This window comes from Coturnix japonica, chromosome 3, assembly GCF_001577835.2.
Source record: "Coturnix japonica isolate 7356 chromosome 3, Coturnix japonica 2.1, whole genome shotgun sequence".
NCBI classification, from domain to species: domain Eukaryota; kingdom Metazoa; phylum Chordata; class Aves; order Galliformes; family Phasianidae; genus Coturnix; species Coturnix japonica.
This window is the reverse complement of record NC_029518.1, coordinates 51,136,651-51,161,681: the sequence shown is the minus strand read 5'-3', so window position 1 is coordinate 51,161,681 and position 25,031 is coordinate 51,136,651. Positions and strand designations below refer to the sequence as shown.

At 36.4% G+C, this 25,031-nt stretch overlaps 1 protein-coding gene across 13 annotated transcripts in view; it reads left to right on the top strand.

Annotated features, from left to right (window-relative positions):
- Positions 1-25,031, top strand: part of EYA4 (EYA transcriptional coactivator and phosphatase 4) — a 168,286-nt gene that overhangs the window by 79,584 nt on the left and 63,671 nt on the right. For all 13 annotated transcript variants that reach the window (XM_015858461.2, XM_015858459.2, XM_015858460.2 and 10 more), the window contains exon 3: positions 4,034-4,083. In XM_015858461.2, coding sequence (XP_015713947.2) covers positions 4,034-4,083 — 50 coding nt within the window. The remainder of the gene's footprint in view (positions 1-4,033; positions 4,084-25,031) is intronic.

Here is a 25,031-nt window from a genome sequence, read left to right as displayed (position 1 = left end):
TGTGGATTTTTCCTCTGTTCCTCAACTTATTTGAGGCCACAGGAAGTTTCTTTTATTCAGTGATGCTGCCTTGTTGTTGTCATGGGATACATTGGATTAACCACTTAAAGAAGGACAGACAAATTCCTGCTGCTTATGGAAATCAGAAGCGATTTTTAATTCTTACTTTGCTCCTTTATATTTGACATAGACAGTATTCAGTGCAGACTGGGTCTTCAGAAATTGGGAGGCTGGATGCAACAGGACTCCACTAATGTTGTGAAAACGTGGCTTTTAGAAGCATAATAAGGCTAAACAGATTTGGACACTACTTCACAGAGGTGATGACTCCTGGGCATCGGTACATCTTGTACTTGTGCACTTTCAATTTTGGGGTTCAGCCTCAAAGCTTACAGGCAGTAAGGCCTCTGAGCAGCATAGTTACATGACGTAAAATATGAACAAAATATCTTGTTTTCTTAAAAAATTGGATTTAAGTATTTTTAGCTGAAATATTTCAAACGTTTTGTAGTAGGCAGCAGGGGTAGGAGATTTCAACACCATTTGGTAAAATTCAAAAACAACTGAAACCGATACCACCATAGTGAATGGTTCTCCATGTGTGTATGACTGAAATGGTGAGAAAACCTGTATAAACAAAGGAAAAAAAGAAAACTGAGTAGGATTAAAGAAAAAAGTTCTTACATTTAACACATGGGAATGTAAATAAATGTGGTGTTAGTGAAAGTTAATTATTTTGAAAACAGTCACCAAAGCAGATTAAGAGGGAAAATAGTGCAGCTGAAGACAAAGGTAATGATATTTAGCCTTTGATCAAAAGTTTTCGCTGTGATTTTCTGTTCACCTTCAAGGGTGGCATAATTTTATGAATAACAAAATGTGTTTTGCTACTTGAGTAGCCCTAAAGAAAGGTTGGGTGTTCAATCCACCCAGCCACTTGAAAGAAAATCACATGCCTGTTCTTCCTTTAAGAAATAACATTTTTATTTATTAAATCTTTTCTCTGAAAGAGGAATCTAAAGATGCATAATGAAGTTTGCATTCAGTCTTAAAGGGCAAGACACATATACATGGAGTGCTTATACTGCACACTTCATCAGAAAATGATCACAGACAAACTGCATTATCTATACACCAAACTGAAAACCTGAAATATTCTTATTTTTTTTAAGTACTATTAATTACACAGGTTTTTTGATACAGTTGACCCATTGCATTTCTGTTACTCACTTTAAAGATATAAGAATTTCTTAAAAAAAATAAAAAATAATCTTACTTTCATCACACAAGAAGAGCATAATCTTTCTCAATTGCTTTATTTAATGTTGATCAAAACAAGATACAGTAGTAGTGCTAGCAGGTGTAGGAGAAGTCATCTGTGAGTCTGTCCTAAGAAAAGTTTAAGTGCCAGAGATTTATCAGCAAGGAGATAGAAAAATAATCTTGTAAGTAAATATATGTTAACGAGAAAGGGGAAAAGCTTTACTGTGTTTCTGAAAGCCTATGTTAATTAGATGCATTTATACATTAGTTTTGTATGAAAAATTGAAAGATTGTTTTTCTAGTCAAGTCCCTCTGTAACTTCCTGATTTTGCAAATATACACCTCTTAAGGAAAGGCTGCTTCCATTTCAGTTTCTTTGGATGATTTTGATTTTAGGTTTTGAACGATTGCTTGTAATTGTGACATTCAGTACACTAATGCTCATGGATATTATTACTGTTGGCACCTTAACACAAATTTTGAGGCATTTATTTGGTAATCAGTCATGGGTTTATATCTCAAGTTTTACACAATATTTCAAATCTAATGTTACTATAATAATAATGTGGTGAACAGAAAACTGTAGCAATGATGTGTCTGACTGTTCATGAAGGCTTACATGGACTTTCATTGTCCTTCATGGTGAGCCTCTGCATGAACGTGCACCCACAATACACTGCAATTGCAGAGGCCATAGTGCAGCATGTTATGAACTGTGAAGAAGAAATCCAGGAGGCTGAAAACTAATGGTAATGAAAGTGATTTTTGGAAAGGCTGGAGAAAGTTTTGTAGCAAAAATCAAGCAAAACAAAATATTTAGAAGATCCTTTGTATTTTCTTCCTTGTCAGTGTTTTGGATGACAACTAGTATGGTAATAAAGACAGTTTTAAGTTTTATGGGGAAATTTTTGTTATTGCTACTGAAAATTGATTGCTGTGTATGATTAAACTTGCAGCTGTATTGTTTGCTACATATATAGAACTCAACTGAAGAATAAAAATGACCAACTGTAAAACTATAAATGTACTTAAAGATCTTTAGTTGTTGTTTCATGGCACTCAATTCAATGGTAATTAGAGAAACTACTTATAGTTAGGCTAATATTTTTCCTGTCTGAGTTAATGAGTCTTTTGCGAGTGGCTTCAATAGAAGCAGCTCACAGTGATAACTTTTTCTGAAAAGGTCTTTAATGTTACAGGAAGCTGTAGAAGACTCTTTTGATGCAAATTAGTCTGAAAAACTGTCACTGAGCATATGCTGGTTGTAGTAGAAATATTCTTCAGATTGTGTCAGTCATATGAAATTCATTTGAGTGATTATGAATATTTCTAGGTGGCTTTAAAATGGAATTTTGAAACCTCCCACACAGCTCTGGATTCTACATTAGCACACAAGTGAGCAAAATATTTGTTTCTCTGCTGAAAGCACAAAAAATTTAGATTACCAGAAGGCACAGTAAAATTTTTGCAGGAAATCCCAAAGATCCCAAAGAGATAGCTAGTCTGCCAGAGAACAGTTTTCTATTTTTATTGCAAAGTGATGTATTTTTTTCACCCCTAGATGGCTAATATCAATGTATTGAAAAATTATTATGGAAGTCAAACTACTATTGATTATTATATTAATTACAATAAGTATTTATAACAATAAATGTAATTATATTAATTAAACTATCTATACAATATTAATTCTATATTGCAAAATAATGTACAAATGCTGTGTGTGATATTCACTGATGCATTAGAAACTACATTGGTTGCTCCAAAAGAAATGTTTCCTATTTATTTCCATGGGAACTGCAACATAAATAAAGAGCACAATAACTGTTTTATAGAGCATATTCTTAGCTACAGAACACTGTACTTCAGCACAGTCACCACCTTTAGCTATGTATTTTTGCCAGCAATGAACAAGAGTCTGCATGCTGTGCTTGTAAAAATGTGTGCCAAAGAAGATGCCCCACTGTCACCAATGCTGAATCGCACCACTCACCACTACATTGTGCTGACATCCACTGTTTGTCCCTAAAAACATTCAGTAAATGTAGGTGAACATCCATGGGTGCTATTTTTCTGCATGGAGGATTTCAATGACGCAGCTTTGCTTCCTACACACTTCCTTATCAGTCACTATTTTGTCAGATATCCCTCTGCTGCCATTTGTCACATGGCAACACAATGTAAAGGAATATTGGTGGAAAGGTTCAGCCTCTGCTGTCATACCATCAACATTCACTTCTGACGTCCTAGGCTGACATCATAAAAGAGTCAGCATTATTTTTGGGGCAGCCCTCATACATTTAACAAGCAGCAGATTGAGAAAATGAAAATTAATGTCTGAATTATTTACCTATCACTGCACTTTGCCCCAGAATCTGGTGTTTATTATTGTGAGCTTTAGCAGGAAACAGAAGCTGTATCAATTGGGGAAACATTTCTTTACTCTTCTGAGAACAGTATAGCTTTCTGGTTTCCAAGTGAGGAACCTGGTTCTTTGGTTTCTTTGTTCCCAGTTGGGCTACTCCCAAGCTATTTGAGCTGAACATTTTACATACTAATGGAACCTAGGGAAGTGCAGTTGGCAGCTGTTCATGGGATAATAATGAAACACACTGTTTAGTACAGCATACTGCTGCTGTAAAAAGCGGGAAGTATTTTATAGAGATCATGGTGAGCAGAGCTGCATCCACTTTAAACAATGTGTGTGAATGGTGAGCAAGGAGGTTGTGTTTCAAGAGAGAGTAACTATGAAAATCCTTTGCTTTTGCAGGTAAAGAAAGCGTGTACAGAATCAGATGTGTCAGAGCCTCCAAACGCCAGGTACAGTAACAAAAAGCAAATGCTGACTACCAGCAAGTGTGGTGGTGTGGCGTGATACTGAGATGAAATGCAGACAGAAAACACTCAGTGAGAAGGACCTGCTTTGAAAAGGGATAATGACTTGGTTAATTTTGACTACTTTTCAGTCAGTAAGGTTTTCACCTCTCAGTTGGAGATGTGGGCTAGCAACAGGGTTTACAAATTTAGATAGTGCTATAATGCTGAATTAACACCCTCAGTTTTAATGAAAATCCTATGGAATAGCACATGGAAATCCATTTAATCAGGTTTCACATTTTTCTTTTATCCCTTTTCTGCATACTTGAGTATTGACTTTTAAGTGTTAATTTACTTTTATGTTCATGTACATGGAGAAGAGGGAAGACATTTGAATTCTGTATTTTGCATATGTGGATATATTTATGCGTATTTCTCAGCAGGTAAAATAGGAATTGTTTTAGATGGGCATCTTCCTGTTGATTAGTAAACTGTTGAGCCACAGTGGATGATGATTTTCTTGAAATTTAATGGCTTTCTGTGTTTTTTTCCCTCTCTTTATCTTGCTTCTATGTAGAACTTCTGAAGTTTTACAAAAAATTCAAAGGTTTTAATTTAAAGAGATAACCATAAAATAAAATGGAAGCCAAAGCAATTGTGATTAAAACTCAGAAATGCTGAGTAATTCGAGATTTACCCCCAGATCCCATCCTTTGCTATGTCTTCATGTCCTCTTGGAGCTGGGGCTCCCTGGGATAATGAAAGCAGAGTGTCTGTGGTGCACCTTCTGACTATCTTGGATTAGCTTTTTCTGCCCTTTATGAACACATTCTTGACTTCTGTTTAGTTTGCTAGGAGCTGAAGGTATGTAAGCGAATACAAAATTCAATGTCTAAATACACTTCCAAGTGAAGTCAGTAGCAGTTTTGCTTTAGGATTCAGTGGAGGCATATTTTGTACTTTGTTTCTCATTTAATAATTTCTAAATTAGAAAATTACCTGCTGTCCTACAGCTTTGGTTTAAATTTTATTATAAATGTCAAAGTCTTTCCAACTTCTGTCATGGAGACTGGAAATGACTGCTAAAATCATCTAATCCAATCATCAGCTCACCACCACCATGCCCACTTACCATGTCCCTCAGAGATACATCCACATGTTTCTTAAAGGGTAGATGTACTTTGATGGTATAGAGAATCTCTACTTGCGCACATGTGTAATTTCAAGTGTGTTGCTTGTCCAAAGAAGACTGTTACAACTCAAGGACTTACAAAATAGTCCGTGGCTAGTGTTTCATCAGACTGTGATATTGCAACATACCTGAGGACATAGGATATGACCTACTGTCATTACCTCTGCAAAATAGAGAAAGGAAATTCCTTATGAATTGTAATTAAATTCTTTATACTAGTTATGAGGAACAAAAACATTTTGTCTTCCAAGTATAAGAGGGAACCCAGATTACCAGTAGTCTGGTAGAGTTTCTTTTTTTTTTTTTTTTTTTTTTTTGATAGAGGGGAGAAAAAAAATAAATAAATAAAAGGCTTTTCATTTGAAGCTCCAGAGCCTCAGTTTGAGGATACAGCAGACAAAATTGAAATTATTGTTCCTGCCCTATGTGTGTGGAATGCTGAATGTACAGCCTGCAGCAGGCTATTTCTGTCCCATCCTTGTACAGAATGCGACCTGGGTCTTGCAGGGAATCTCTGCCATCCTCTAGCAGCAGCAGCACTAGGGGCACCACGCAGCACATGACACTTGAAAGCCTGGAGCAAGGTAATTCTTCTCTAAACAAGTCTTAAGTGAAAACATTGCACATAAAATGAAACATCAGCATAAAAATGAATGCTGGAGACACACAGCCTTACAGAATAGCTTCTGGCTCAGGACCTAAGGCCAATATCATTCATTTATTTAGCTAGCTTTATAGTGTGTTGGTTTTGGATTTGAAACTATTACAATAAATGCAGATGGAAAGTGTTTTTACAGTAGGGAAGTAATTAAATTGGGTGTGGGAACTTTGTCAGGAGAATTCTTGGAGTGACATGTGTGTATCAGCAGATTCTTTGTCTTGCTTGGCCTCAGTTCATCTTTTAGAAAGAAACATTCAAACTGCAGATGTGACTAGTAAATTTTTTTCTGAAGGGAATTTACTGACCTATGCAGCCTATTAAAAAATGCTTTCCAGAAGTATCCAGTTAGATGCACAGTAAACATCAACTGTCACCAGCAGTTATTTATACAATGTGGTTGTTATCTCAACAGGTAAATTACATACACATGCAGGGAACTGTGGTTAAGAATTGAGTATTGTTGGATTGGCAAGTTGTAAATGCAAACAAAAGCATATAAGGATCTCTGTCACAAATTGCTACTCAGATATGACTTAGTCTTACAAATTCTGTTAAGGACTCCTGGGAGTTGTTTTGCAAAGCCCCTGTAAGCTGGTTGTGAAAACTTACTTTTATCTCAGATTGTTTAGGTATTAAACATATTGTGATGCTATTGTGACTGTTGCAATATTATGGTATTCTTTCTACATGATTTTGAAATAAAAGTCAAATTCGCCCTGCAGTTCTGGATAACTGGCCAGTCATGCAAAATGTTTATAGCCTTCTAGAACCAGTTTGCAATGAATGAGACTTGCCTGTTCTCATACTACAGATCTGATGAGACAAACTAATGTGCATGGGTGACAACTCTATCATTCTGGTCATGTGTGAAATGCACTAACAAGGTCAGGAAGAACATTTCTTGTGTACAGAGCCTATAAACACACACTGCTATTAATTTTCTTATATAATGGGTATGCTTTAAAATGGGACTGATACCAATTATGCTGAATGGCTCATACATTTAATTTAGTATTACATAAGAATAACTGAAATCCAGTTCAGTACATTAAATTTGACTTGTTTACAGTTATTACAGCTCCATTTTTACACAGATGATCAGAGAAGCATGTTTAATTCTAAGAATGGAGGGTTTTTTTCTGTGCTAACAGGTTCATACCCCGAGACACTGCTGTGGAAATGACATAAACATTAGAATAGATGTGTTTCAGAAGTCTGGTAAACTGATTTATACTGGTTCCTGGCCTCCAGTTCAGTCAGCTACAGCTCATTGGTTTTGGCTGAGTAAGACTGGACATCATCTTTCTTGTGACAACATACTGCTTGACGAATAGGTCACTGCCACACCAAAGTCTTCCTTTCTTCCTTTTCACCATGTCTGTCAGAGTTTACCTGTCTCTGTGTTACAGGTCTCTGTAAGACCACATTGGCATCACAAATCGAGATCTGGCAAATATATAGATTGCTGGGTTATAAAATGAAATAGGGAGAGGGGAGAGGGAAAGTTTGGCAGTCTTCTTCTGCTTCTTGCTAATGTTAATGTATTAGCAAGTAAATAGGTAATATTGAATTACAGTGAGGACTACAACAGTCTTCATATTGCATTCATAAATAACATCTTGGGACATGGATGTGAATACAGTGTATACGATACTTGCTGTACCAGAGCTGTGCTAAGACTGAGTGCATTACCCAAATGGATTTCCATGGGCATCACTAAATTTAATAAGAGAAGGAAAATAGTGAGTATCTGCTACACCTTATTCTAGTCAACTAGATTAACAAAATTGTTGAACTCAACAATTTAGTCTTTGTAAAACACACTTGAAATTTACCTTATACTAATTTGCTAAATAGAACCTTCATGGCCTTAGCTCAAGATTGATGTCTATTTCATTCAGGCAGATATTGACATTTATAGCCAGCAGTTATCCATACTTACCAGGTCTAATATTGTAAGTCCTCAATTCAAATCCAAGCAAAACAACTCATCTGACAGGATTAATGATGAAGCTGTCATTCTTCTCCCAGGATTGTTTGAACACACTCAGCTCTTTGCGTACAAGTTTGTAGGAGAGTGAGACCAGCAGTACTTTCCCATCCATGTGAAGTTCATCAGATGAAAAACAAATGTTTGTAATTACATGGTGAAGAGAAGCTTTGCAATTGAACTGCTAAGCAAGAAAAGGCAGAAATAACTATGGAAGTTGTCATTCATGTTTCAGTAGTTGTAACAGAAAATAATAAATTTTTTGTGCAGTAAAAATGAACAAGGTCAGTCTCTTGAGTTTTCAGATGTGTTGTTTAGCCAATTGCATCCCCTCATTTTATTTGCATCTATGTCTTAATTGTTCTCATTAGAGGATAGAGAGTTGTTATTTATGAGCCACATGCTCATAAACTTATTTATGCTAGTGAGAGGATAATGCTATGAGGACAGGCCAAGAGAGCTGGGGCTGCTCAGCCTGGAGAAGGGAGACCTGAGAGTGGTCTTTCAGTATCTAAAGGGGGCTGTGGGAAAGAAGGGGATGGACTATAAGAAAGAAGGATCTGTCGTGATAGGATAGGATGGGACAAGAGGAAATAATTTCAAACTAAAGGAGGAGAGATTTAGACTGGAAAGATGTTTTTTTCAGTAAGGCTGGTGAGACACTGGAATGGGTTGTCCAGAGAGGTGGTGGAAGCACTGTCCCAAGAGACATTCAAGGCCAGACTCGACAGGGCTCTGAGCACCCTGATGGAGCTGTAGGTGTTCCTGTTCATTGCAGGGAAGTTGGACTAGATGGCCTTCAAGGATCCTTTCCAACTCAAACAATTCTATGATTTTATGATTTAAACACTCACTTTTCAGAGTCAAGAATTGCACAGTGCCCCTATACATCACCATGATTGTCTGCAGATCATGGTGATGTGATAAATGGGCTTCATTTTGAGGAAATGAGATATTAACATGACTGTTTAATTTAGACTCCTAAGGTGACATTAATCTCATGGTGAAGTAAGGTAGATGCTTCTGAGATACTATTAATCTGATCTTTTTCTTTTGATTGGCAGTGTATTCTTTTTCTGACTGCCCATGCAGACTCCACCAGCAATTACCTGCTGTACTGCTGATTTGCTGATTTAGTGCAAAAAGACCAGCTAGAAACACCACATAAGCAAAGATAGCGAGTACATTTTTCAGATTCTGCTCCTTTATTTACTTTTTTCTTTTGCAAAGAAGGGAATATATGCAATATATAATATATATATATTAGTATTTTTTGGGCTTGGGGGAAACTATAAAGATGAACGGATACAGTAACACAAATATTCTATGAAAAGGCAGCACAAAGTTGAAATTGAAAGGCTGCTGTATGTAATGTTAGGAATTGGAAAAAGAAATTCAGTCAATATGAGGGACAGAAGATGACTGTCAGAGAATTGCATTCATGACAGGGAGTCCTGTATAGTTACAAACATCTCACATGAGAGAAATGTTTGACATGATCGAGCCCAGACTTCTCAGTTAAGACAGTGGCTGACAAAAATGTTTCACAGTTTTCTAGTTTTAAAATAACTGCACTGTGTAATAAGATTTCTCAGAAAGGCTGTATTCTGGTTTGCACAGGCTTAGCTTGCAGTTGAGAGAATATTTATACAAATCTGTTCCTTATTAAATGTTTGGTGCATGTATTTAGTCTGTATGCCACTTCAGCAGTTTGAGTCAATCAAAGTAATAGTTATCAAGACAACTGTGCAGATATGTGTAATTGAATAACAAACAACATCTCTGATGATCACACAACAGATGCAACAAGAAGTATGTTGTCTTGCTACGTGTGTTGTATTTCCAGGCATGTAGTTTGCAGGCAGCGCAAGACTTTCCTATTTTTGGAGCAGTCTGTGTGGTGTCTCCCTGCCTGCTGTACCCTGATCTTCTCATGCATTAACTTTAGGAACTTGGTCTTCTGATTACTCAGAGCCTATTGAAGCTGGTCACTGTCTGCCCATTGGTTTTTGTTGGCTCTGGACCAAGCCCCCAAAGAGTTCTAAAAATATGTACGATATGTTTACAGAAATTGCAATAATTTATTTAGAGTACAAACACATTGTAACTGATGACATCACAAAGAAGTATTGGAATGGTTTATATTAACAGATCCCTGCAGCTCTAACAATAAAATTAATGTATTTTTTTTATTATTTTTTGAGTCTCTTACAAATTCCTGTTTATTTTTTTTCTCTTAAAATCAGGCATAACATATTTTCTGTTATACTACAAATAATGTTCTCTGTGTGATGCCAAGCCAGGTCATGGCAGTGTTAACACAAATCAATTGTTGGTCAGATTTTGAAATAGGTGAAAGCAACAAGAGAAAAATAAGTTTTGAACATTTATTGGAAACTTCTTTAAAAAAAAAAATATATAGGACAAGTGAGATTTTAACAGAGGCATCAATAGAAGTAAATTGGAGATTTTTATGTTTGTCTCAAGTCTTCGTGAGATGTCACATGCTACAAAGCTAAAAGTTTTCTAATACAGATTTGTGCTACTAGAATGGAAGAACCAATCATTGCTGATAGGTTTAAGCTTTTATTAAAAATTTTAAAAATCAAGTAAACCTGGAAATAAGATAAAGTTCTCTAAGAAATAGCTATGCTATTTTCGGAAGGCTAAGTTTATTCATATCAGTTGCTAGGACCTTGTCTTCTTGAGGAGATAGGGTAGAAAACACAGTGCTGAATATACCAATTTAAATTAGAAATGTTTTTTCTACTTACTGTTCTCTTAGAAAGGGGCTGTCCTTCCTGCTCTCTAGGGTATATTTTGAACATTGGAAAAATCCTATTGAGTACTGACTTGAATCACCTATATTTGAATTGTTTAATAACTGCTTCCTTTTTTCCCCTTGTTTTCAATAAGCAAATACACAAATATGTGCATTAAAGGTAGCTTTGTGGTTAATTTTGAAAAGGACTAGAAACACCTCAATGTAATTGTATAATTAATAAATCTGACATAATTTCAACTCCAAAGTGCTTTGTGATTTCCGAGTCTGCTCAAAGGTGCAAATTATTTAAATGGCTCCAGTTGTGAAACCCCTTCACACATGCTGACATACTGCTAGGTGCTTTCTGCCATACTGCACAGTGGGACAGTCAACTCCTTTCAACATAAATGTATATAGGTGCACTTCTGGGGGGCTGGGAAAGGCTTGCTGAAATGAAGATCTGAAGCTTTGTTGATGACTTTGTATTAATGGAAATTAAGTACCAAGAAAACCTCCAACAACTGAACACAAAAAAGGGAATGACTGAAGAACTGAAAAGAATGCAACTAAAAATTCAAAATTTTCGTATGTAAGAAGCGCACTAATGACAATTTTCTCATGATAAATCTCAAGTAGGAATAACAACATATATAAGCAAAAATGTACAAGGGCAATTTAACAAATTTTACAGGCAGAGTACTGAAATATTCAGTAAAACATCTTAGTCACTCTTGCAGGACGTGTTAGCAGCACTGGTATAGTGGTGTGAGGTGCAGTTCTCTTACTGGTATCTCGTGTCCCTTTTGTATGTAGGTTCTGTTGCACAACATAATTTGGGAAACCACAGCAGCTCTTTACAACTTTCTCTAGATAGAGCTGCCGGTGCATGAAGGAGTAGGATCAAAAGTGCTGGTGGTTGTATGTGGCATACACCTGGTAGTTAGTTACTTATCTGCTTTGACCTGGTTGGGTACTAGTGCAGATGGTGGGCTAGTGTCCTCCCCAGCTGCAAACAGCACAGCTTGCTTCGTGATGTGGACGATGACGACCCAACATACAACCTGAGCTGTAACCAGCTGCAAACACGGGTAGCATTTAAGCTTGCTTTGATGCCTGTACTTTGTGTTGCATTGTAGCTCAGGCAGTATGCTTGACAGGCTTTTTTTGCCAGCCAGTCTTAGGTGTCTGACCAGTAGTTGCTGGTGGGCTGGAATTAATTCTGTGCAAAGTAAGTCTGTTGCTGCTCTGCAGAGTGGAGGTGCTTTGTGCCCAGAGGTGACTTTGAGTGAGTGGCTTTTAAATGATGAGCATTTAATATTAGGGCAAGCATTTCTTACAATACCCTTTCCCTCTCTGTTCTCCTCCTCCTCTTCCTATTTTGACCAGTTTTTACCGAACCTGTTGATCTGCTAAATCATGGTACTTTTAATACAGTCTGCTTGAATTACAGAGAGTTGGAAAAGAAGCGCACGTATTGCTGAGCTAAATAATGTATTAATCACAAGTAAATACTTTCAGCCTTCAGGCATGTCTTGGGATAGGGGAAATGCTTCACACTATTTTCAGTGAAAAATAAGATAGATTATACCTTCAAGGGCTTTTACTTAAGCCAGTAGTTTCATAGAACTCTGTTGTGAAATTGAACTGGGCTTTGAAACATAAAATGACAGCATTAGTTCTTCAAGTGCAGCACATGTAATCACAATGAGAAGGAGCTTTCTTTCTTTCTTTCTTTCTTTCTTTCTTTCTTTCTTTCTTTCTTTCTTTCTTTCTTTCTTTCTTTCTTTCTTTCTTTCTTTCTTTCTCTCATTCTTTCTTTCTTTCTCTCTTTCTCTCTCTTTCTCTCTTTCTCTCTCTCTTTCCTCTCTTCTCTTCTTTTTTCTTTTTCTCTTTCTTTCTTCTTTTTTCTTTCTTTCTTTCTTTCTTTCTTTCTTTCTTTCTTTCTTTCTTTCTTTCTTTCTTTCTTTCTTTCTTTCTTTCTTTCTTTCTTTCTCCCTTGGTCTATTTTTTGCTCTGTCATATCACATTACAGCAATACACACGAGAACTAATTCAGACACTGTTCCACCTTCTTTGACCTCTTAGATAATCCAAACATGTTTTACCATCGGTGAGCCTGGATCATAAAAGTATTTGGTTTAACTTGCTTTACACTTCAAATCCATTTGGAAATATTCCTACAGAAATGTAGTTATTAAAAAGTTAGCCAGCGAGGTCCAAATTGACATTCAGAGATTGATACAGGTTGCTATGTAAACAAATCACTTAGTTTTCTTAATTGTTTTTAAGTGTAATTTTTTGGCTTAATATTTCACAACCTCTTCTTAAATACCTCTTAAATACCATCAGTCAGTCTGTGTATCCTGTAAGTTCTTAACTAACTCAATGCATTTAGCATGCTGTGCTAGCATTTAACGTAACCAAAATTATCTCTTTACCATCCCACTATGTCCTAATCAGTCTGTAGGAAAATTTTAAAAAATGGTAGGGCACCAACAGAATGAACTAAAGAAAATCCATATAAATGTCTACATGGAAATGCGCAAGTTTTCTTTCTGTTTTCTAGCATCTGCATGTTGCACACATGGCTTATATATGTGTTCAAAATTGTTTTCTTTTACCATTTCAGGTTTGGTCTTGTCTTTTTATTTTAAGACAGCCTAAGTCCTGTACTTCAGTTCTCTTTGCACACAGTTTACGCTGAGCACCATTCATCACCGTCCCCCTCTGGGAACAGAAGTCAGAGCATCCGGATGACAAGGAGGGAAAGAGTCTCTTCCATAAGCAGCATCTGGCTCTTTGGCAGATTTGTCAAGCACTTCTGCTAATGGGTTGGATTTGCCCAGGGGTCTTTTATGTGGTTACACTGCAGATGGTCTCTCTTTCCTATCTTCTCCTGTAGAATGCTTTTATTTAAAAAAACACGCACACACACACACACACACATGCACAAACTTTCATCTAATCCTTAGAATTTACACACTCCATTCAAACTGATAAGGTTCTTTATGAGTCTCAAATGTGCCTGTGTATGCTCCTTTCTATTAGAAATCTCAAAGCTTTCCATATATTCAAATGTGTGTCTTGAGTTTTGTTGGCAATTCTGTACTTAGTTCTCCAGTTTAGCTGCCAAGTGATATAATTTACTGTGATCTGAGTCTGTATATTTGTCAAATTTCTGAGGGAATTGCTTTAGGTCATTTTTAGAGCAGAGGTAACATTTTCTCCCCTTGAAGCATGAAATATACTTGTCTTCCACTAGCCTTCCACCTTTTAAAAAACCTAAGTTTTTATCTGGATTTGGTTATATGTGAAAATGAGTATGATGGCCTCGATCTAATTCACAGGGCATTCTACTCTGCCATTTTGGAGAGGCCCATGTGCAGCAGCAAATCTGTAGGAAGGTATGCTCCTACATGTTGACATCTTTGTAGAAAAAAAGCATACACAGTCCCACAAAAATAATAAAGTGATTCAGTGGATTGACTTTTTAGCAGAATTGTATTTCTGTGCTCCAGTGCAAAAAAGGACAGAAAGGGAAAGCATCTTCTTTCCTAAGTTTCATCTTAGTTATATTTCAATTTACAGCAGAATCTCTCATCCCTGAACATTTATGGCTTTTAGAATTTTTAATTTTTTTTTGCTTTGCATTGTGGAAGTAATTGGCAGGTGACTGGATATGAGATCACTTTTTATTCCCATGTTATTTCAGGCTTTTTTTTTATTTTCCTTCTAATTATATGTTAAATTAAGCAGGGCTCTGTGCTTAAATAATGCAATGCTTTCGATGACTGACTTAAAATAGTTCTAGAGGAGCATACTTGTCTTCCTTAGGGTTTCATTATACCACTACATTCAGAACGGTAACATTTTAAAATTTACTGAAAAACAAAAGCATTGGATTATGAATAGCAATTGTGTTAATATTAACATCTTCTGCTCGCATGCTCTGTATCATTAATCAGGTCTATGACCACCAGGCAATCTATGCTATGTGTGGTAATGTTAGAGTCTTAGTCCCATAAAGCCTGCAGTGTTGGTGCACATGAGCTCAAAAACAAGCACTACCATAAGGCTTGTTACATCCAACCTCTTCTTTTTCTTCAGGACTTTGACAGAAGTGAGTGGGTGCCAATTTTTAAAGGTAGAATGGTACGTCACATATCCTGCTGAAGTCAAGCTATTTTTTGTTTTAGCAAACATAGGTATAAAGGAGAGGCAAATCTTTTACATTTTTTTACATTTTTATCACACGTGTGGGTTTTTGGTTATGCAAGGTGTGTGTGAAGAGGGAAAGGAGAATATGGAGTGACTGGAACCACTGCTCTGTCCTTGCCCAAGTCCCATGCCTGTATGAACAGGCAGGTATCCCCCACTACAGCTTGCTTGTCAGTGTCTGGTCTGAGCTGAGCTGAGCTGAGAGTTTCTGTTTCATAGTTGTACCTGTTCCTTCTTATGGCTCCAGGGGATAGTATGGAAGGAATTTTGCCATAGAATTCCCAGCTATGTTATTATTTGATTCTCAGAATAACTGCCTGTTTCATCCCAAAATAAAAACTGTATGCTTTCTAGGACTTAAATTGTAAGGTGACTTGTGGAAATCAAACTGTCATGGTTTGGGTCATTACGATTGAAGTGGGAGCTGTATAGCATTTCCACCAGAGCACTTTCTCTCAAAAATTGGATACCTTTCTCAATATAAGTCCATTTCTTTTTCTCAGGCTCCAAGTCTCATTTAAAGGGGAATCTATCTCTTACCGCTATCAACATTCGCTTCCAGAGGGTGTAGGACTGATCTTGGCATGTGCCAATACCTCTGTCCACATGTGAGTCCCTGGAAATGCCACCCAGTTGGCGAGCTTCATTGCCATCGAGCCACACACTGCTGGCACCATTGTCCCAGCATCGAAGTAACCAAGTGACCATATGTTCTTTCGGCTGACGTGTGAAATCCTTTCTTAGATCCCGAATTTCACTCAGTGAAGTGAAATTAAATGCAGTCATTAAATATTATTTGTAAAGGTCAGTCAGCATGGCTACATTTACTAGAACATCATCTTCTGGACAGAATGAAAAGGGATGTATGCAGTGCATCCAGCATACCTTGTCATCAGGAACAGTTAGGCATATCTACACTTTATTACTTAATAGCAATAATTATACAGTGAGACAGGTAAAACATCAGGCCATGAGAAAGTTGCATTTATTTATTTTATATTCTATACCTAGAATGTTGAGGTGACTGCAATTAGAGAAGGGAAATAATTGTGTTTGACACAAAATGTTTTCTAGTCAAACATGCTGTGCTTGGTTGAGGTAAACTACAGAAATATAATATTGGAAGCCAAGGTTTAGATCAGTTTAGATTTTTGAAGGGATATTTTTGAAGTCAGATGTGTTAGTATTTCCCATATTCAAAATGTTTGCATTAAAATGTAAAGTTTGAATTGAGCTCATTTTTGACAATGCTTTTGACGCCTCTTAGTCAACATTATCCTTTCTAGAAATGGATGGAGTTCTTGCAGGCCCCTATATTGGTGGCTAAAGAAATTACATTGGAATTAGGTATGATCACTCCAGTACTGCACACCTGAAAACATTTCTTTCCCTTGGGAAACCCTGACAAAGAACCAAGTGTTTCAATTACTAGTTTGAAGCATAACAGATATTTCAACAGGGAGTCAGAGACACAACCCACCCTCTGCTCTTTTGTTATGAAAATGTGATTTAATGTTTATATCATGCTGTTCAGGCTTCACTGAAGCCAATTGCAAAATTTGCAGCAATTTCAACAGGACCAGCCTCTCATCTCTGATTTCCCAGTTTTAGATTTATCTAAGTATTGTTGTATGTGAATAAATCTGGCATTATTTTTGTGTTGCAATTAATATTTTAGATACAGAACAGGCACCAATATCTGGACCCAGGCAGTCCTCTCACTGTTTCAGTTAAAGCCATACTGTCACTCAATGAGAGATGTTTTCCCTGAGATGCTTAGAAATGATGCGCAGTAAGCTGTGTGACTTTGAAGGTCATTTCTTATAAGGGACAGACTGGAAACAGGCTAGTAGCTGTATGACCTGATTGTCAGTTATGTACAGGCACATTCCTCTGTATATAGAGAAATGGTCTTTGTTGCTGAAGTTAAGCTTAGAAACACTGAAGACTCAGTGAGATCCTTCTGTCATCTGTGTTGTTGCCTGTTGCTCAAAACCCAGTCACTGGCTGGAGATGCAGGAAAGGCAGAAGTCACCCCAACCAATTTTGCTACCGAAGTTGTGGTGAGGGAAGTGTGGCTGCAGTCTTGGTGGTTATGTGGTAGCCATCTCCTCAGAAGTGATTGTTATTTGTTTATGGCACAGATCATCATGTTGTTAGAATCACAAGGTTCATAAGCACTGATGACATCTGGAAGCGATCAGAAGTGGGAAGGGGAGCTGCTGGGTGAACTAGTCTTTGAAAATGTGGCCCTGTGATCCAAAGACCGGTATATATAGATCTTACATATCTGTAATCTGGTAGTCTGTATTTCATGTAAGCTGGATACTTGACAGCTCCCTGTGGAACTGCAGTGTCATTATCGCTTTTGATTTATTTATGTTATTCACATAATTTTTTTATAAAAATTAATATAAATATTTATATTATATAATATATATTATATATTATATAATAAATATATTTATAAATATATTATATATAAATATATAAATAAATATATATTGTATAATAAATAAATTTAAATATTTATTTATGTTATTCACATAACAACTTCAAAAGCTACTTTAGTCACCTTTTTTTAAGCAGTAGGTTAAACGTGAGTTTAACCCCTTGCATACCGTTTTGTATTTTCTGTTCACACTGGGACTAGAATTGCATAACCCAGCCTGTGGGCTGTGTGGCTATGCTTGTGGCAAGATGTTAAATATGTCCTGCATGAGCTAGGGCTGAGACATGGGAACACTGATAACATGAAGTTTCTAAAGCTGCATGGGGTGTAGGTTTGGTAAATGCCAGATGGTCAAGGTGGGCCAGGTTGTATGCAGATCAAGAAAGTGTGGCTCCCTGCCCTTTCTCAGCTTTTACCCTTCATGTCCTTAAGCTGGGGAACAACCTCTGGTCCACACTGCCTACAAATTGATATGTTTTCTGCTTGTCACAGAGTGTGTTTTTTTCCAACTAGTTGTCTTTTTCTAGGAGTGAACAGGAAATCTTTGTTCAGATGACACATTGCTTCTTGCCAGGTACCTGAAATACAGTGCCTGAAACACAGACCCTGAACTAAAATTGCGTGACATCAAACCTGTGGCAGTCACATTCGTATAGTCCAGGAAAAAAATCTTGAAAGATGGGATCCAGCTGAACAGAAAGTTATCACTGTGTGTACCCTATTTTTTTATTTTTTATTTTTTTAAATGAGCATTCATTTGTTGCATCAGAAAATAAAACTTTCCCATATTAAACTGTCATCTGCCTTCATCAAATCAAACCAATCCCAGACTGCAAGCTGGTGGGGCAGAATTGAGTAGGACCACACAGAGAAAAGATTTCTTTTTATCTGCCAAAACAGTGACAGTCTGCCTGTTTGTGTTAATGTGAACTTGTGTTTTGTAAGTGAAGAAAACTCTTGAGTTTATTCTGAAAGTACATGAAGTAGTAAATTTTTTTGGTTCCCAGAGTTGAATTGATTTTTATTTGAATATTTTGACATTGGACAAATGGACAGCGTGCCCAGTGAAAGAAACTAGAAACATTTCCTAGAAATGATTCTATGATATATTCACAAGTGTGGAAATCAAAATTAATTTTGCATTTTTTGTTCATTGCATCAAGGAAATGACAGTGATCTTCAGCAGAAGTCAGAAGGGAGTGAGAAAATACTGTGATGTGGATTTGTGGCCAGCTTAATTGCACCAGAATAGAAAGTGTTGTGTGGTTTGCTGGAAACAATTAAGTAACATCTTTGTTGATCAGGAATCAGGGAGAATATGTTGCATCTGACTCTCAAGCAATTAATAGTTTTCAGTAACTATGCAGTACAAAAATCTGAGCCTTCTAATTTTATTAGTATGCTTCAGCACTACCAGAGAAATCCTAGCCTGTTCGTTTTCAGTTTATTCCTCAGACAGAAGAAGAAAATGGCATGTTTTCTTTTCCTCCAAAAGCGTACTTGAATTTGGAAGCAGTTGTTGTTCATAGGGTTTTGCCGTATTTTTTCACTAGATCCATTGAGAACATATCTATATACCCTTTTTGTAGAACAGTATCTGCAAATTACTATAGCAAAAGCCGCATCTTAGACTAACAAAAGATATGACCTTTGACATTTGAAATGAAGACAAAAAATACCTGACACCTGGCTGTCAGGAAGCACAAAGTCCAGGGTGGCTCAGAGCCAAAAATGGAGCAGAAGTGTAGCTGGGGAATTGGAAAGGGGGAGCTGGGGAAGATGTGGCAGTGCTGCTCAAAGAAATTCTTTTTCTCTTGCTGTAAATGATGTCCTCAGACACACTACAATACTTGCCTTTGTCACTGAACCTGTTTGCTCCCGGACTTGTCTGAGTCCTCTGCACCAAGTGCAGCCTGAGCAATGACACTGGCTGCCTGGCAGACATCTCCTGTAAAGTAATACTGTCTGCATGAGGTTTTTTTCTCCTGGAATTAGAGCTTAAATAGCCAAGAGAAAGACAATAGGCCTGAAAGGAAAAATGAGATACAATCACAGCTAGTGCCACTTTATGCCCCAAAGGATCACTGCAGGAGTCCCGTGCCCTGCAAGATAAGCAGCATTGTTGAGATCTAAGAAGCTATAATATAAAATTCAGCAAGTCTGATTATTTTTTTGTTTGTTTGTTTTTAATTTATAGTCTATTTGTATGAGAAGGATGCTCTCCACAGTGTTGTTACTGCAGTGACAGTAGAGTTTGTTTCCTTAAGAGCTTGAAATCATGTACTAGGCAGCTGCATAATGATATTCAAGTTTGCAATGAATCATCCATATTTATAAGAACACACTGTAATCCTTACTGTACAGTTACACTTCTATGAAGCTGAAGGCCATGGCTTTTTTATTATTTATTAATGATGTGCTATTTATTAATATGCAGAAATGCTAACATTGTTCTCTGTTTCATCCAAGGTAACTCCCTTTACTACCCTTTGTCTGACATTGGTTACAGATTGACAGAGAAGTATTTTTTGGAATATCAGTGTGGTATTAGTTCTGCTTCTTTGTCTTAATTTTTTTAACATGGAAGTTGATACCCCAATTTCCAAACAATAACAAATAGAAATTATGTAGAGAGAACTCTCCTTCCATCCCCAAATAGTTGCAAAAAGTTTAGCATTTGTTTTCGCAACTGTTAAAATAGAAGTAATAAAATAAGAGTCTGAGGAACTGAGGAACTTAGTGGTTATATCAGCATAGCATGACAGTTTTTACTGCTTCTTAGCACTATATCAGATCACTTTACAGTTTAAGAAACAAGGCCTTAAGGAGAGTGGAAAGGAACTCTTTCTAGTGTCTGGCAGCATTATGTGTTTGTAACTCTTGAGCACCCTCTCAGAACTTGTATGCTTTTGTAAGTCTGCCTAGAATAGCATAAGATGTGATATTTTGGCCTTCTCTTGAGCTTGAGAAGGTACAAAGCAGGCATTGATGAGCCTGTGAAAACAATAGAGGCAGCTATCCCAATAGAGCAAGTATATCATCAGCTTTGCTGCTTCATCTTTAATTTTACAGTGACAAAAGTACCATACACAGAGTAAAAGCACCAGGAAAAGAAAATACTAATCTGTATTTTACTATAAGTTTAATAATTAGAAATGTTATGTGTCTGGGAATTGTTCTTTGGCTGCTTGTTGTGTTGATGTATTTGTGGAAATCCTTGGTGTTGAACAGTTTTTTGTCTTCAAACTGTGTAGTTGATGAGAAAGCTGGGCTGACAACAATTGGAAATGGATTTAGATGAGCCACCCAACATTCATACTGCTCTAGAAGTTAATATTAAAGGGGGATTCCAGGTCTGTTTAATTTTTGAGACTCCAAAGTAGCTGACATCTTGACTGGACCAGACTCCCGGTTTCTGTGAGAACATTTGGCATATTTAGGAAATGACAAATGACGTGTGGGAAATGAGGGTACAACAGCAGGGATGTAAGAAAAAAGTGAAAACTAATGCCCCCAAAAAACAAATAATGTGTATTTTTCCACAGTGAAGTTAGTAACGTTTCTGCTAAAAAAAAAATTACATAGAGAATTGCCTTTTAAGGAAATTTGAAAAGAAAAATACCTTTAAATGCTTTTTGTTCTTCTTAATTTAGAAACTAAATTAAATTATTCAATTCTAAATAGCCTTCTAATTCCCTTTTATTTTGAATTTGCAAAATATTTATCTGAGGCATAAAGCACTTTGTTTCCACTTCTATATAAGTATTCTTCTATAGATCCTTGATGAACTACTTCATACTTTCAAACTTTTTAGTAGAAAACATTTCAAAATAAAGAAAAATTATATAGCAGAAAGTTTACATATTGAAATGGTATCTCTTTAAAGAAGAACATTACCTAGCTCTGATCTACTTGTAGAATTCATGAATAAGCAATTGATTTTTGAGTTGTGAAAGGAGTCAGAAAAAAAACCAAAAAAAACATAGAACCCTAGAGGCAAGTCTTGAACCAGTCATAAAATTACATAGAAACTATACAGAAATGTAGTTAAACTGGGCAGGCATAATTAGCCATGCTGAAAACTTCCTATGCTAGGTTAGCACATGATACTTGGCTGTATCCTTCAGTGGTCTAGGATCTACTGCAGGTTCTGTTCAGCTGCCACTGTAGGGACAGATGGGAAAATTTATTTGGAAACAAAATGTGCTCTAACCTGGAGGCCAGGATTCATGAACAGTCATCTTAGTGCAAACCCACTTCCATGGCTTCCTTCTATGTTCAGGCTGGAGCTGAAATGTGCAGAGGTCTGGGAGGCTGTTCTGTGCAAATGGGATGTTTTAGAGACTTTTCCAGTAAGCCTCTGAAACGATCCACTAAGCTTGTGCAAATACCAATTTTCAAAGACTTAAAGCATAGCCAAAGCAGCGTAAAAGACAAATTCATCTTGCCAGATTTCAGTTTTTGCTCATAAGCTTATAGTCATACTAGCAGCCTTCCAACAATCAGGAATTTAAAATATGTAGCAGAGCAATGCATTTCTTTCCAAAATTTATCATTCTATACAATTTAACATTTTACTTAACTTCCTTGAGATGTAGTCTGAGACAATTAAATATTGGGTAAACCAAAGCTCGAGCTCTAGTTAAATGCCAAGCAGAAAAAAAGGGGGGAAAAAGAGCTTTACAATGTATTTTTTTTTAAAGCAGACTTAACAATGGACTTTACTTTGCCTAAATTGAATCACACTGTCCCTCCTCGAAAATAAGTATTTAATAAATAGCTGCAAAAATTTAGAAGTATTAATTGGTCTTTCAGAGATGATCTTTTTTAACTTTTAGTGCAAGAAAACATACTGAACCCAAACCTGCTTCTCATTAAGTCAGTGAAAGCAGCACTCTGATAAACATTTAGTCTGACAAAATGAATTCAAGATGTTGGAATTATTTCATCCATTTTATTAAAACATTTTTCCTGTATCCTTTATTCACTGAAGCTGTAAGATTTGAGTAGGTCTGTTACATCTTTCTGAGAAATTTTTAGGCTGAAAGTAAACAAAACACATCCAGAAAGGTGTTTTGAATGACATCTGTTACACAGAAGGGAATATGTACTTGAATAAATATATCATACAGTGATATATTAAAGTAATCCCTTTACTTGTTCACACAAGCTAGAGCACCCAGGATAAGCATAAATGTATACAGGTGATTTTGTGAAGCTTTTCATCATTTTAAATATCCTTTTCTTAGACTTTCTTAAATGCAAGATGTCTTTTACTCATCCAGACAAAATGTTTGTGCGTAAATTTGCTACTTTAAAGATAGTATTAGTAATGAGCTTGCCTTATATATGCCTTTTTCTAGACAGTATACTTTCCTGCACAAAGGTTTCATACTGGTGTGGAACAAAAACTATTCCTCTTACATAATTAGTTTATGTTCTTGGCAATCAAATGAAAATCAGTGGTATTGCTTTTCTGATTAAATCTGATCAGTGTGAAGTGTGCTTAATATTGATAGCCCTTACATACAGTAGCTGGATGAATCAATGATTTTGCTTATGAAATATAGCTGAAGCATTTATGTCTGTGACCATGATAAATAGCTGTCTGGAAATAAATCATTGTAGTTTTCATGCTAAACAAGAAAATAAGCAAATGTGAACATCTCTGGACCTATCATACTGGAACAGGATATCATGACACTTTAACTGTTAGTGAACACATGAGTAGTATTAAACTCTCTATGCAATGGAACACACATTGTTTATGTTGTGTAGCATTCTCCTGCTCCCTTAAATATGTACAAGTTGGAAACTCGTAGACTTTGTTTTAACTTTTAGCTGCTATCCTTGTGCAGAAACTGCTAAGCAGAAACTGCTAAGCAGAAACTGACGGAATAGCAAACCACTTGAGTCCATTTTATTTCATCTAACACTGATCACATTTCCAGTAGACAAAAGCTATAATGCACTGCTGACAGATGTGTGGAAGTGTATATACAATTAGATGATGAAGTTTAGGTCAAGGCAGTTCAAATCTCAGTTTATGCCTTTGCATTTCTGCGAATATTGCAGTAAAATTCTTTCCTGCTAATACACAACCTGCAATATCAACTTACTTCATCTCATCCAGTCTGCTATTGGGAAAACTGCCCTGCCATTGGCACAGTGGTGAATCTCCGGCTGGATTCAAACATTTATTGGAATAAATGAAATTCTTTGCCTGGGCTTCATGTGGCTTTGAATAAGGCCTTGGTGTGTTTTCACAGTTGAAATGTAGTATTCCCTAAACTGGAAGATATTCAAGACATGAAAGCTTTAAATCTGTGCCTTGGGGAAAATGAATGTAATGAGAGGGAATCCAGGAGATCAACTGAATTGGGAGCGCAAAATTATAGACATTTCAATCTGGATTTTTTTCTTTTTCTTATCTCAGAGAAACCAAAATCAGATTCAGACATCCATCAGATTAGATGGAAAGATAGAATGGGTTGCGTTTTTTTCTCCCCCGGAGGAGGTTGTGGGAAGCATGGAAGACAATTTAAAAGTGAAACTTGCAATAAATGCTTAGGATGCTGGGTCTTGCCTCAACAATTGGCCATTGCACTTTCTGGCCAGAATATGAAGATACAGGAGTTGTTACACTTACTGACCTGTCCCAGTTGTCCCTCTCTTATTAGCCATCTCAATCTTTTACAATGCAAGTGGCTTTTACAACTTGGTAAGATTTCTGTTGGCCTTTATAGTACAACATATGGTAAATGGTTGTTCTATGGGCTGGCAACTTTGCTTATACGTAGAAAAAATGTTTCTTCAGGGAAATATATATATATATATATATATATATCTGTATAATTTATAATTGAAGCAAGGAAAAGGCAAGCACACACTGCAAATTAGATTTGTATTACCAGTCTAACAAGAACCACTCCTTTTCTACTTTGTCTGTGAAAGGCAGATCTGTTGTCACAGAATGAAAGCCATCCACAGTCTATCGGTATAACTGAGATGCTGAAGTCCACTGTGTTCTATTCCTGTTCTATTGCTTTTTTAAAAAAAATTTGCAAGATACCTGTAAATCATGTGGAAGAAAAAAAAAAAATAATAAACCACTTAGAGTATATGCATTTTTTTTTTTTCATAGTGAAGAATCTTTTGGATTTATGTAATAACTCTGTTCTTTTATCTGTATGTTCCTTTGCTGTGATTTAGTATGAATTCAGTGACTATACAGCTAATGGGAGGCAGAGGTCCTTCATCTGGTTTGCTGTGTGGTCACTGAAATTTCACTTAATTTCTGTTTTCTTCTAAGAAATACATATATATGTACGTTTATCCAGCTACCCATCCATCCATTCACATATATCCATATACACAAGCATGTATGTGTATATTTATGTATATGTCATGTCATTCAGAAGCAATTTGAACCGATTTTGGGAGCTAGTGACATTTACTTCATAATACTTGGAAGAAAAGTAGAAAATACTGAGGTTGTTGCTGTTCACAACAAATTATTGGCTATTTCCTTAGATTTAGTTTAAAAAAAAAAAAAAAAAAAAAAAAAAAAAAAAAAAATATTCTCGTAGGAACCTTTACCAATGTATTAATCTAGGTACCTTATACATTTTCAAAGTTGATTGCTATAAACAGCACCACAAAACCACAGTATAT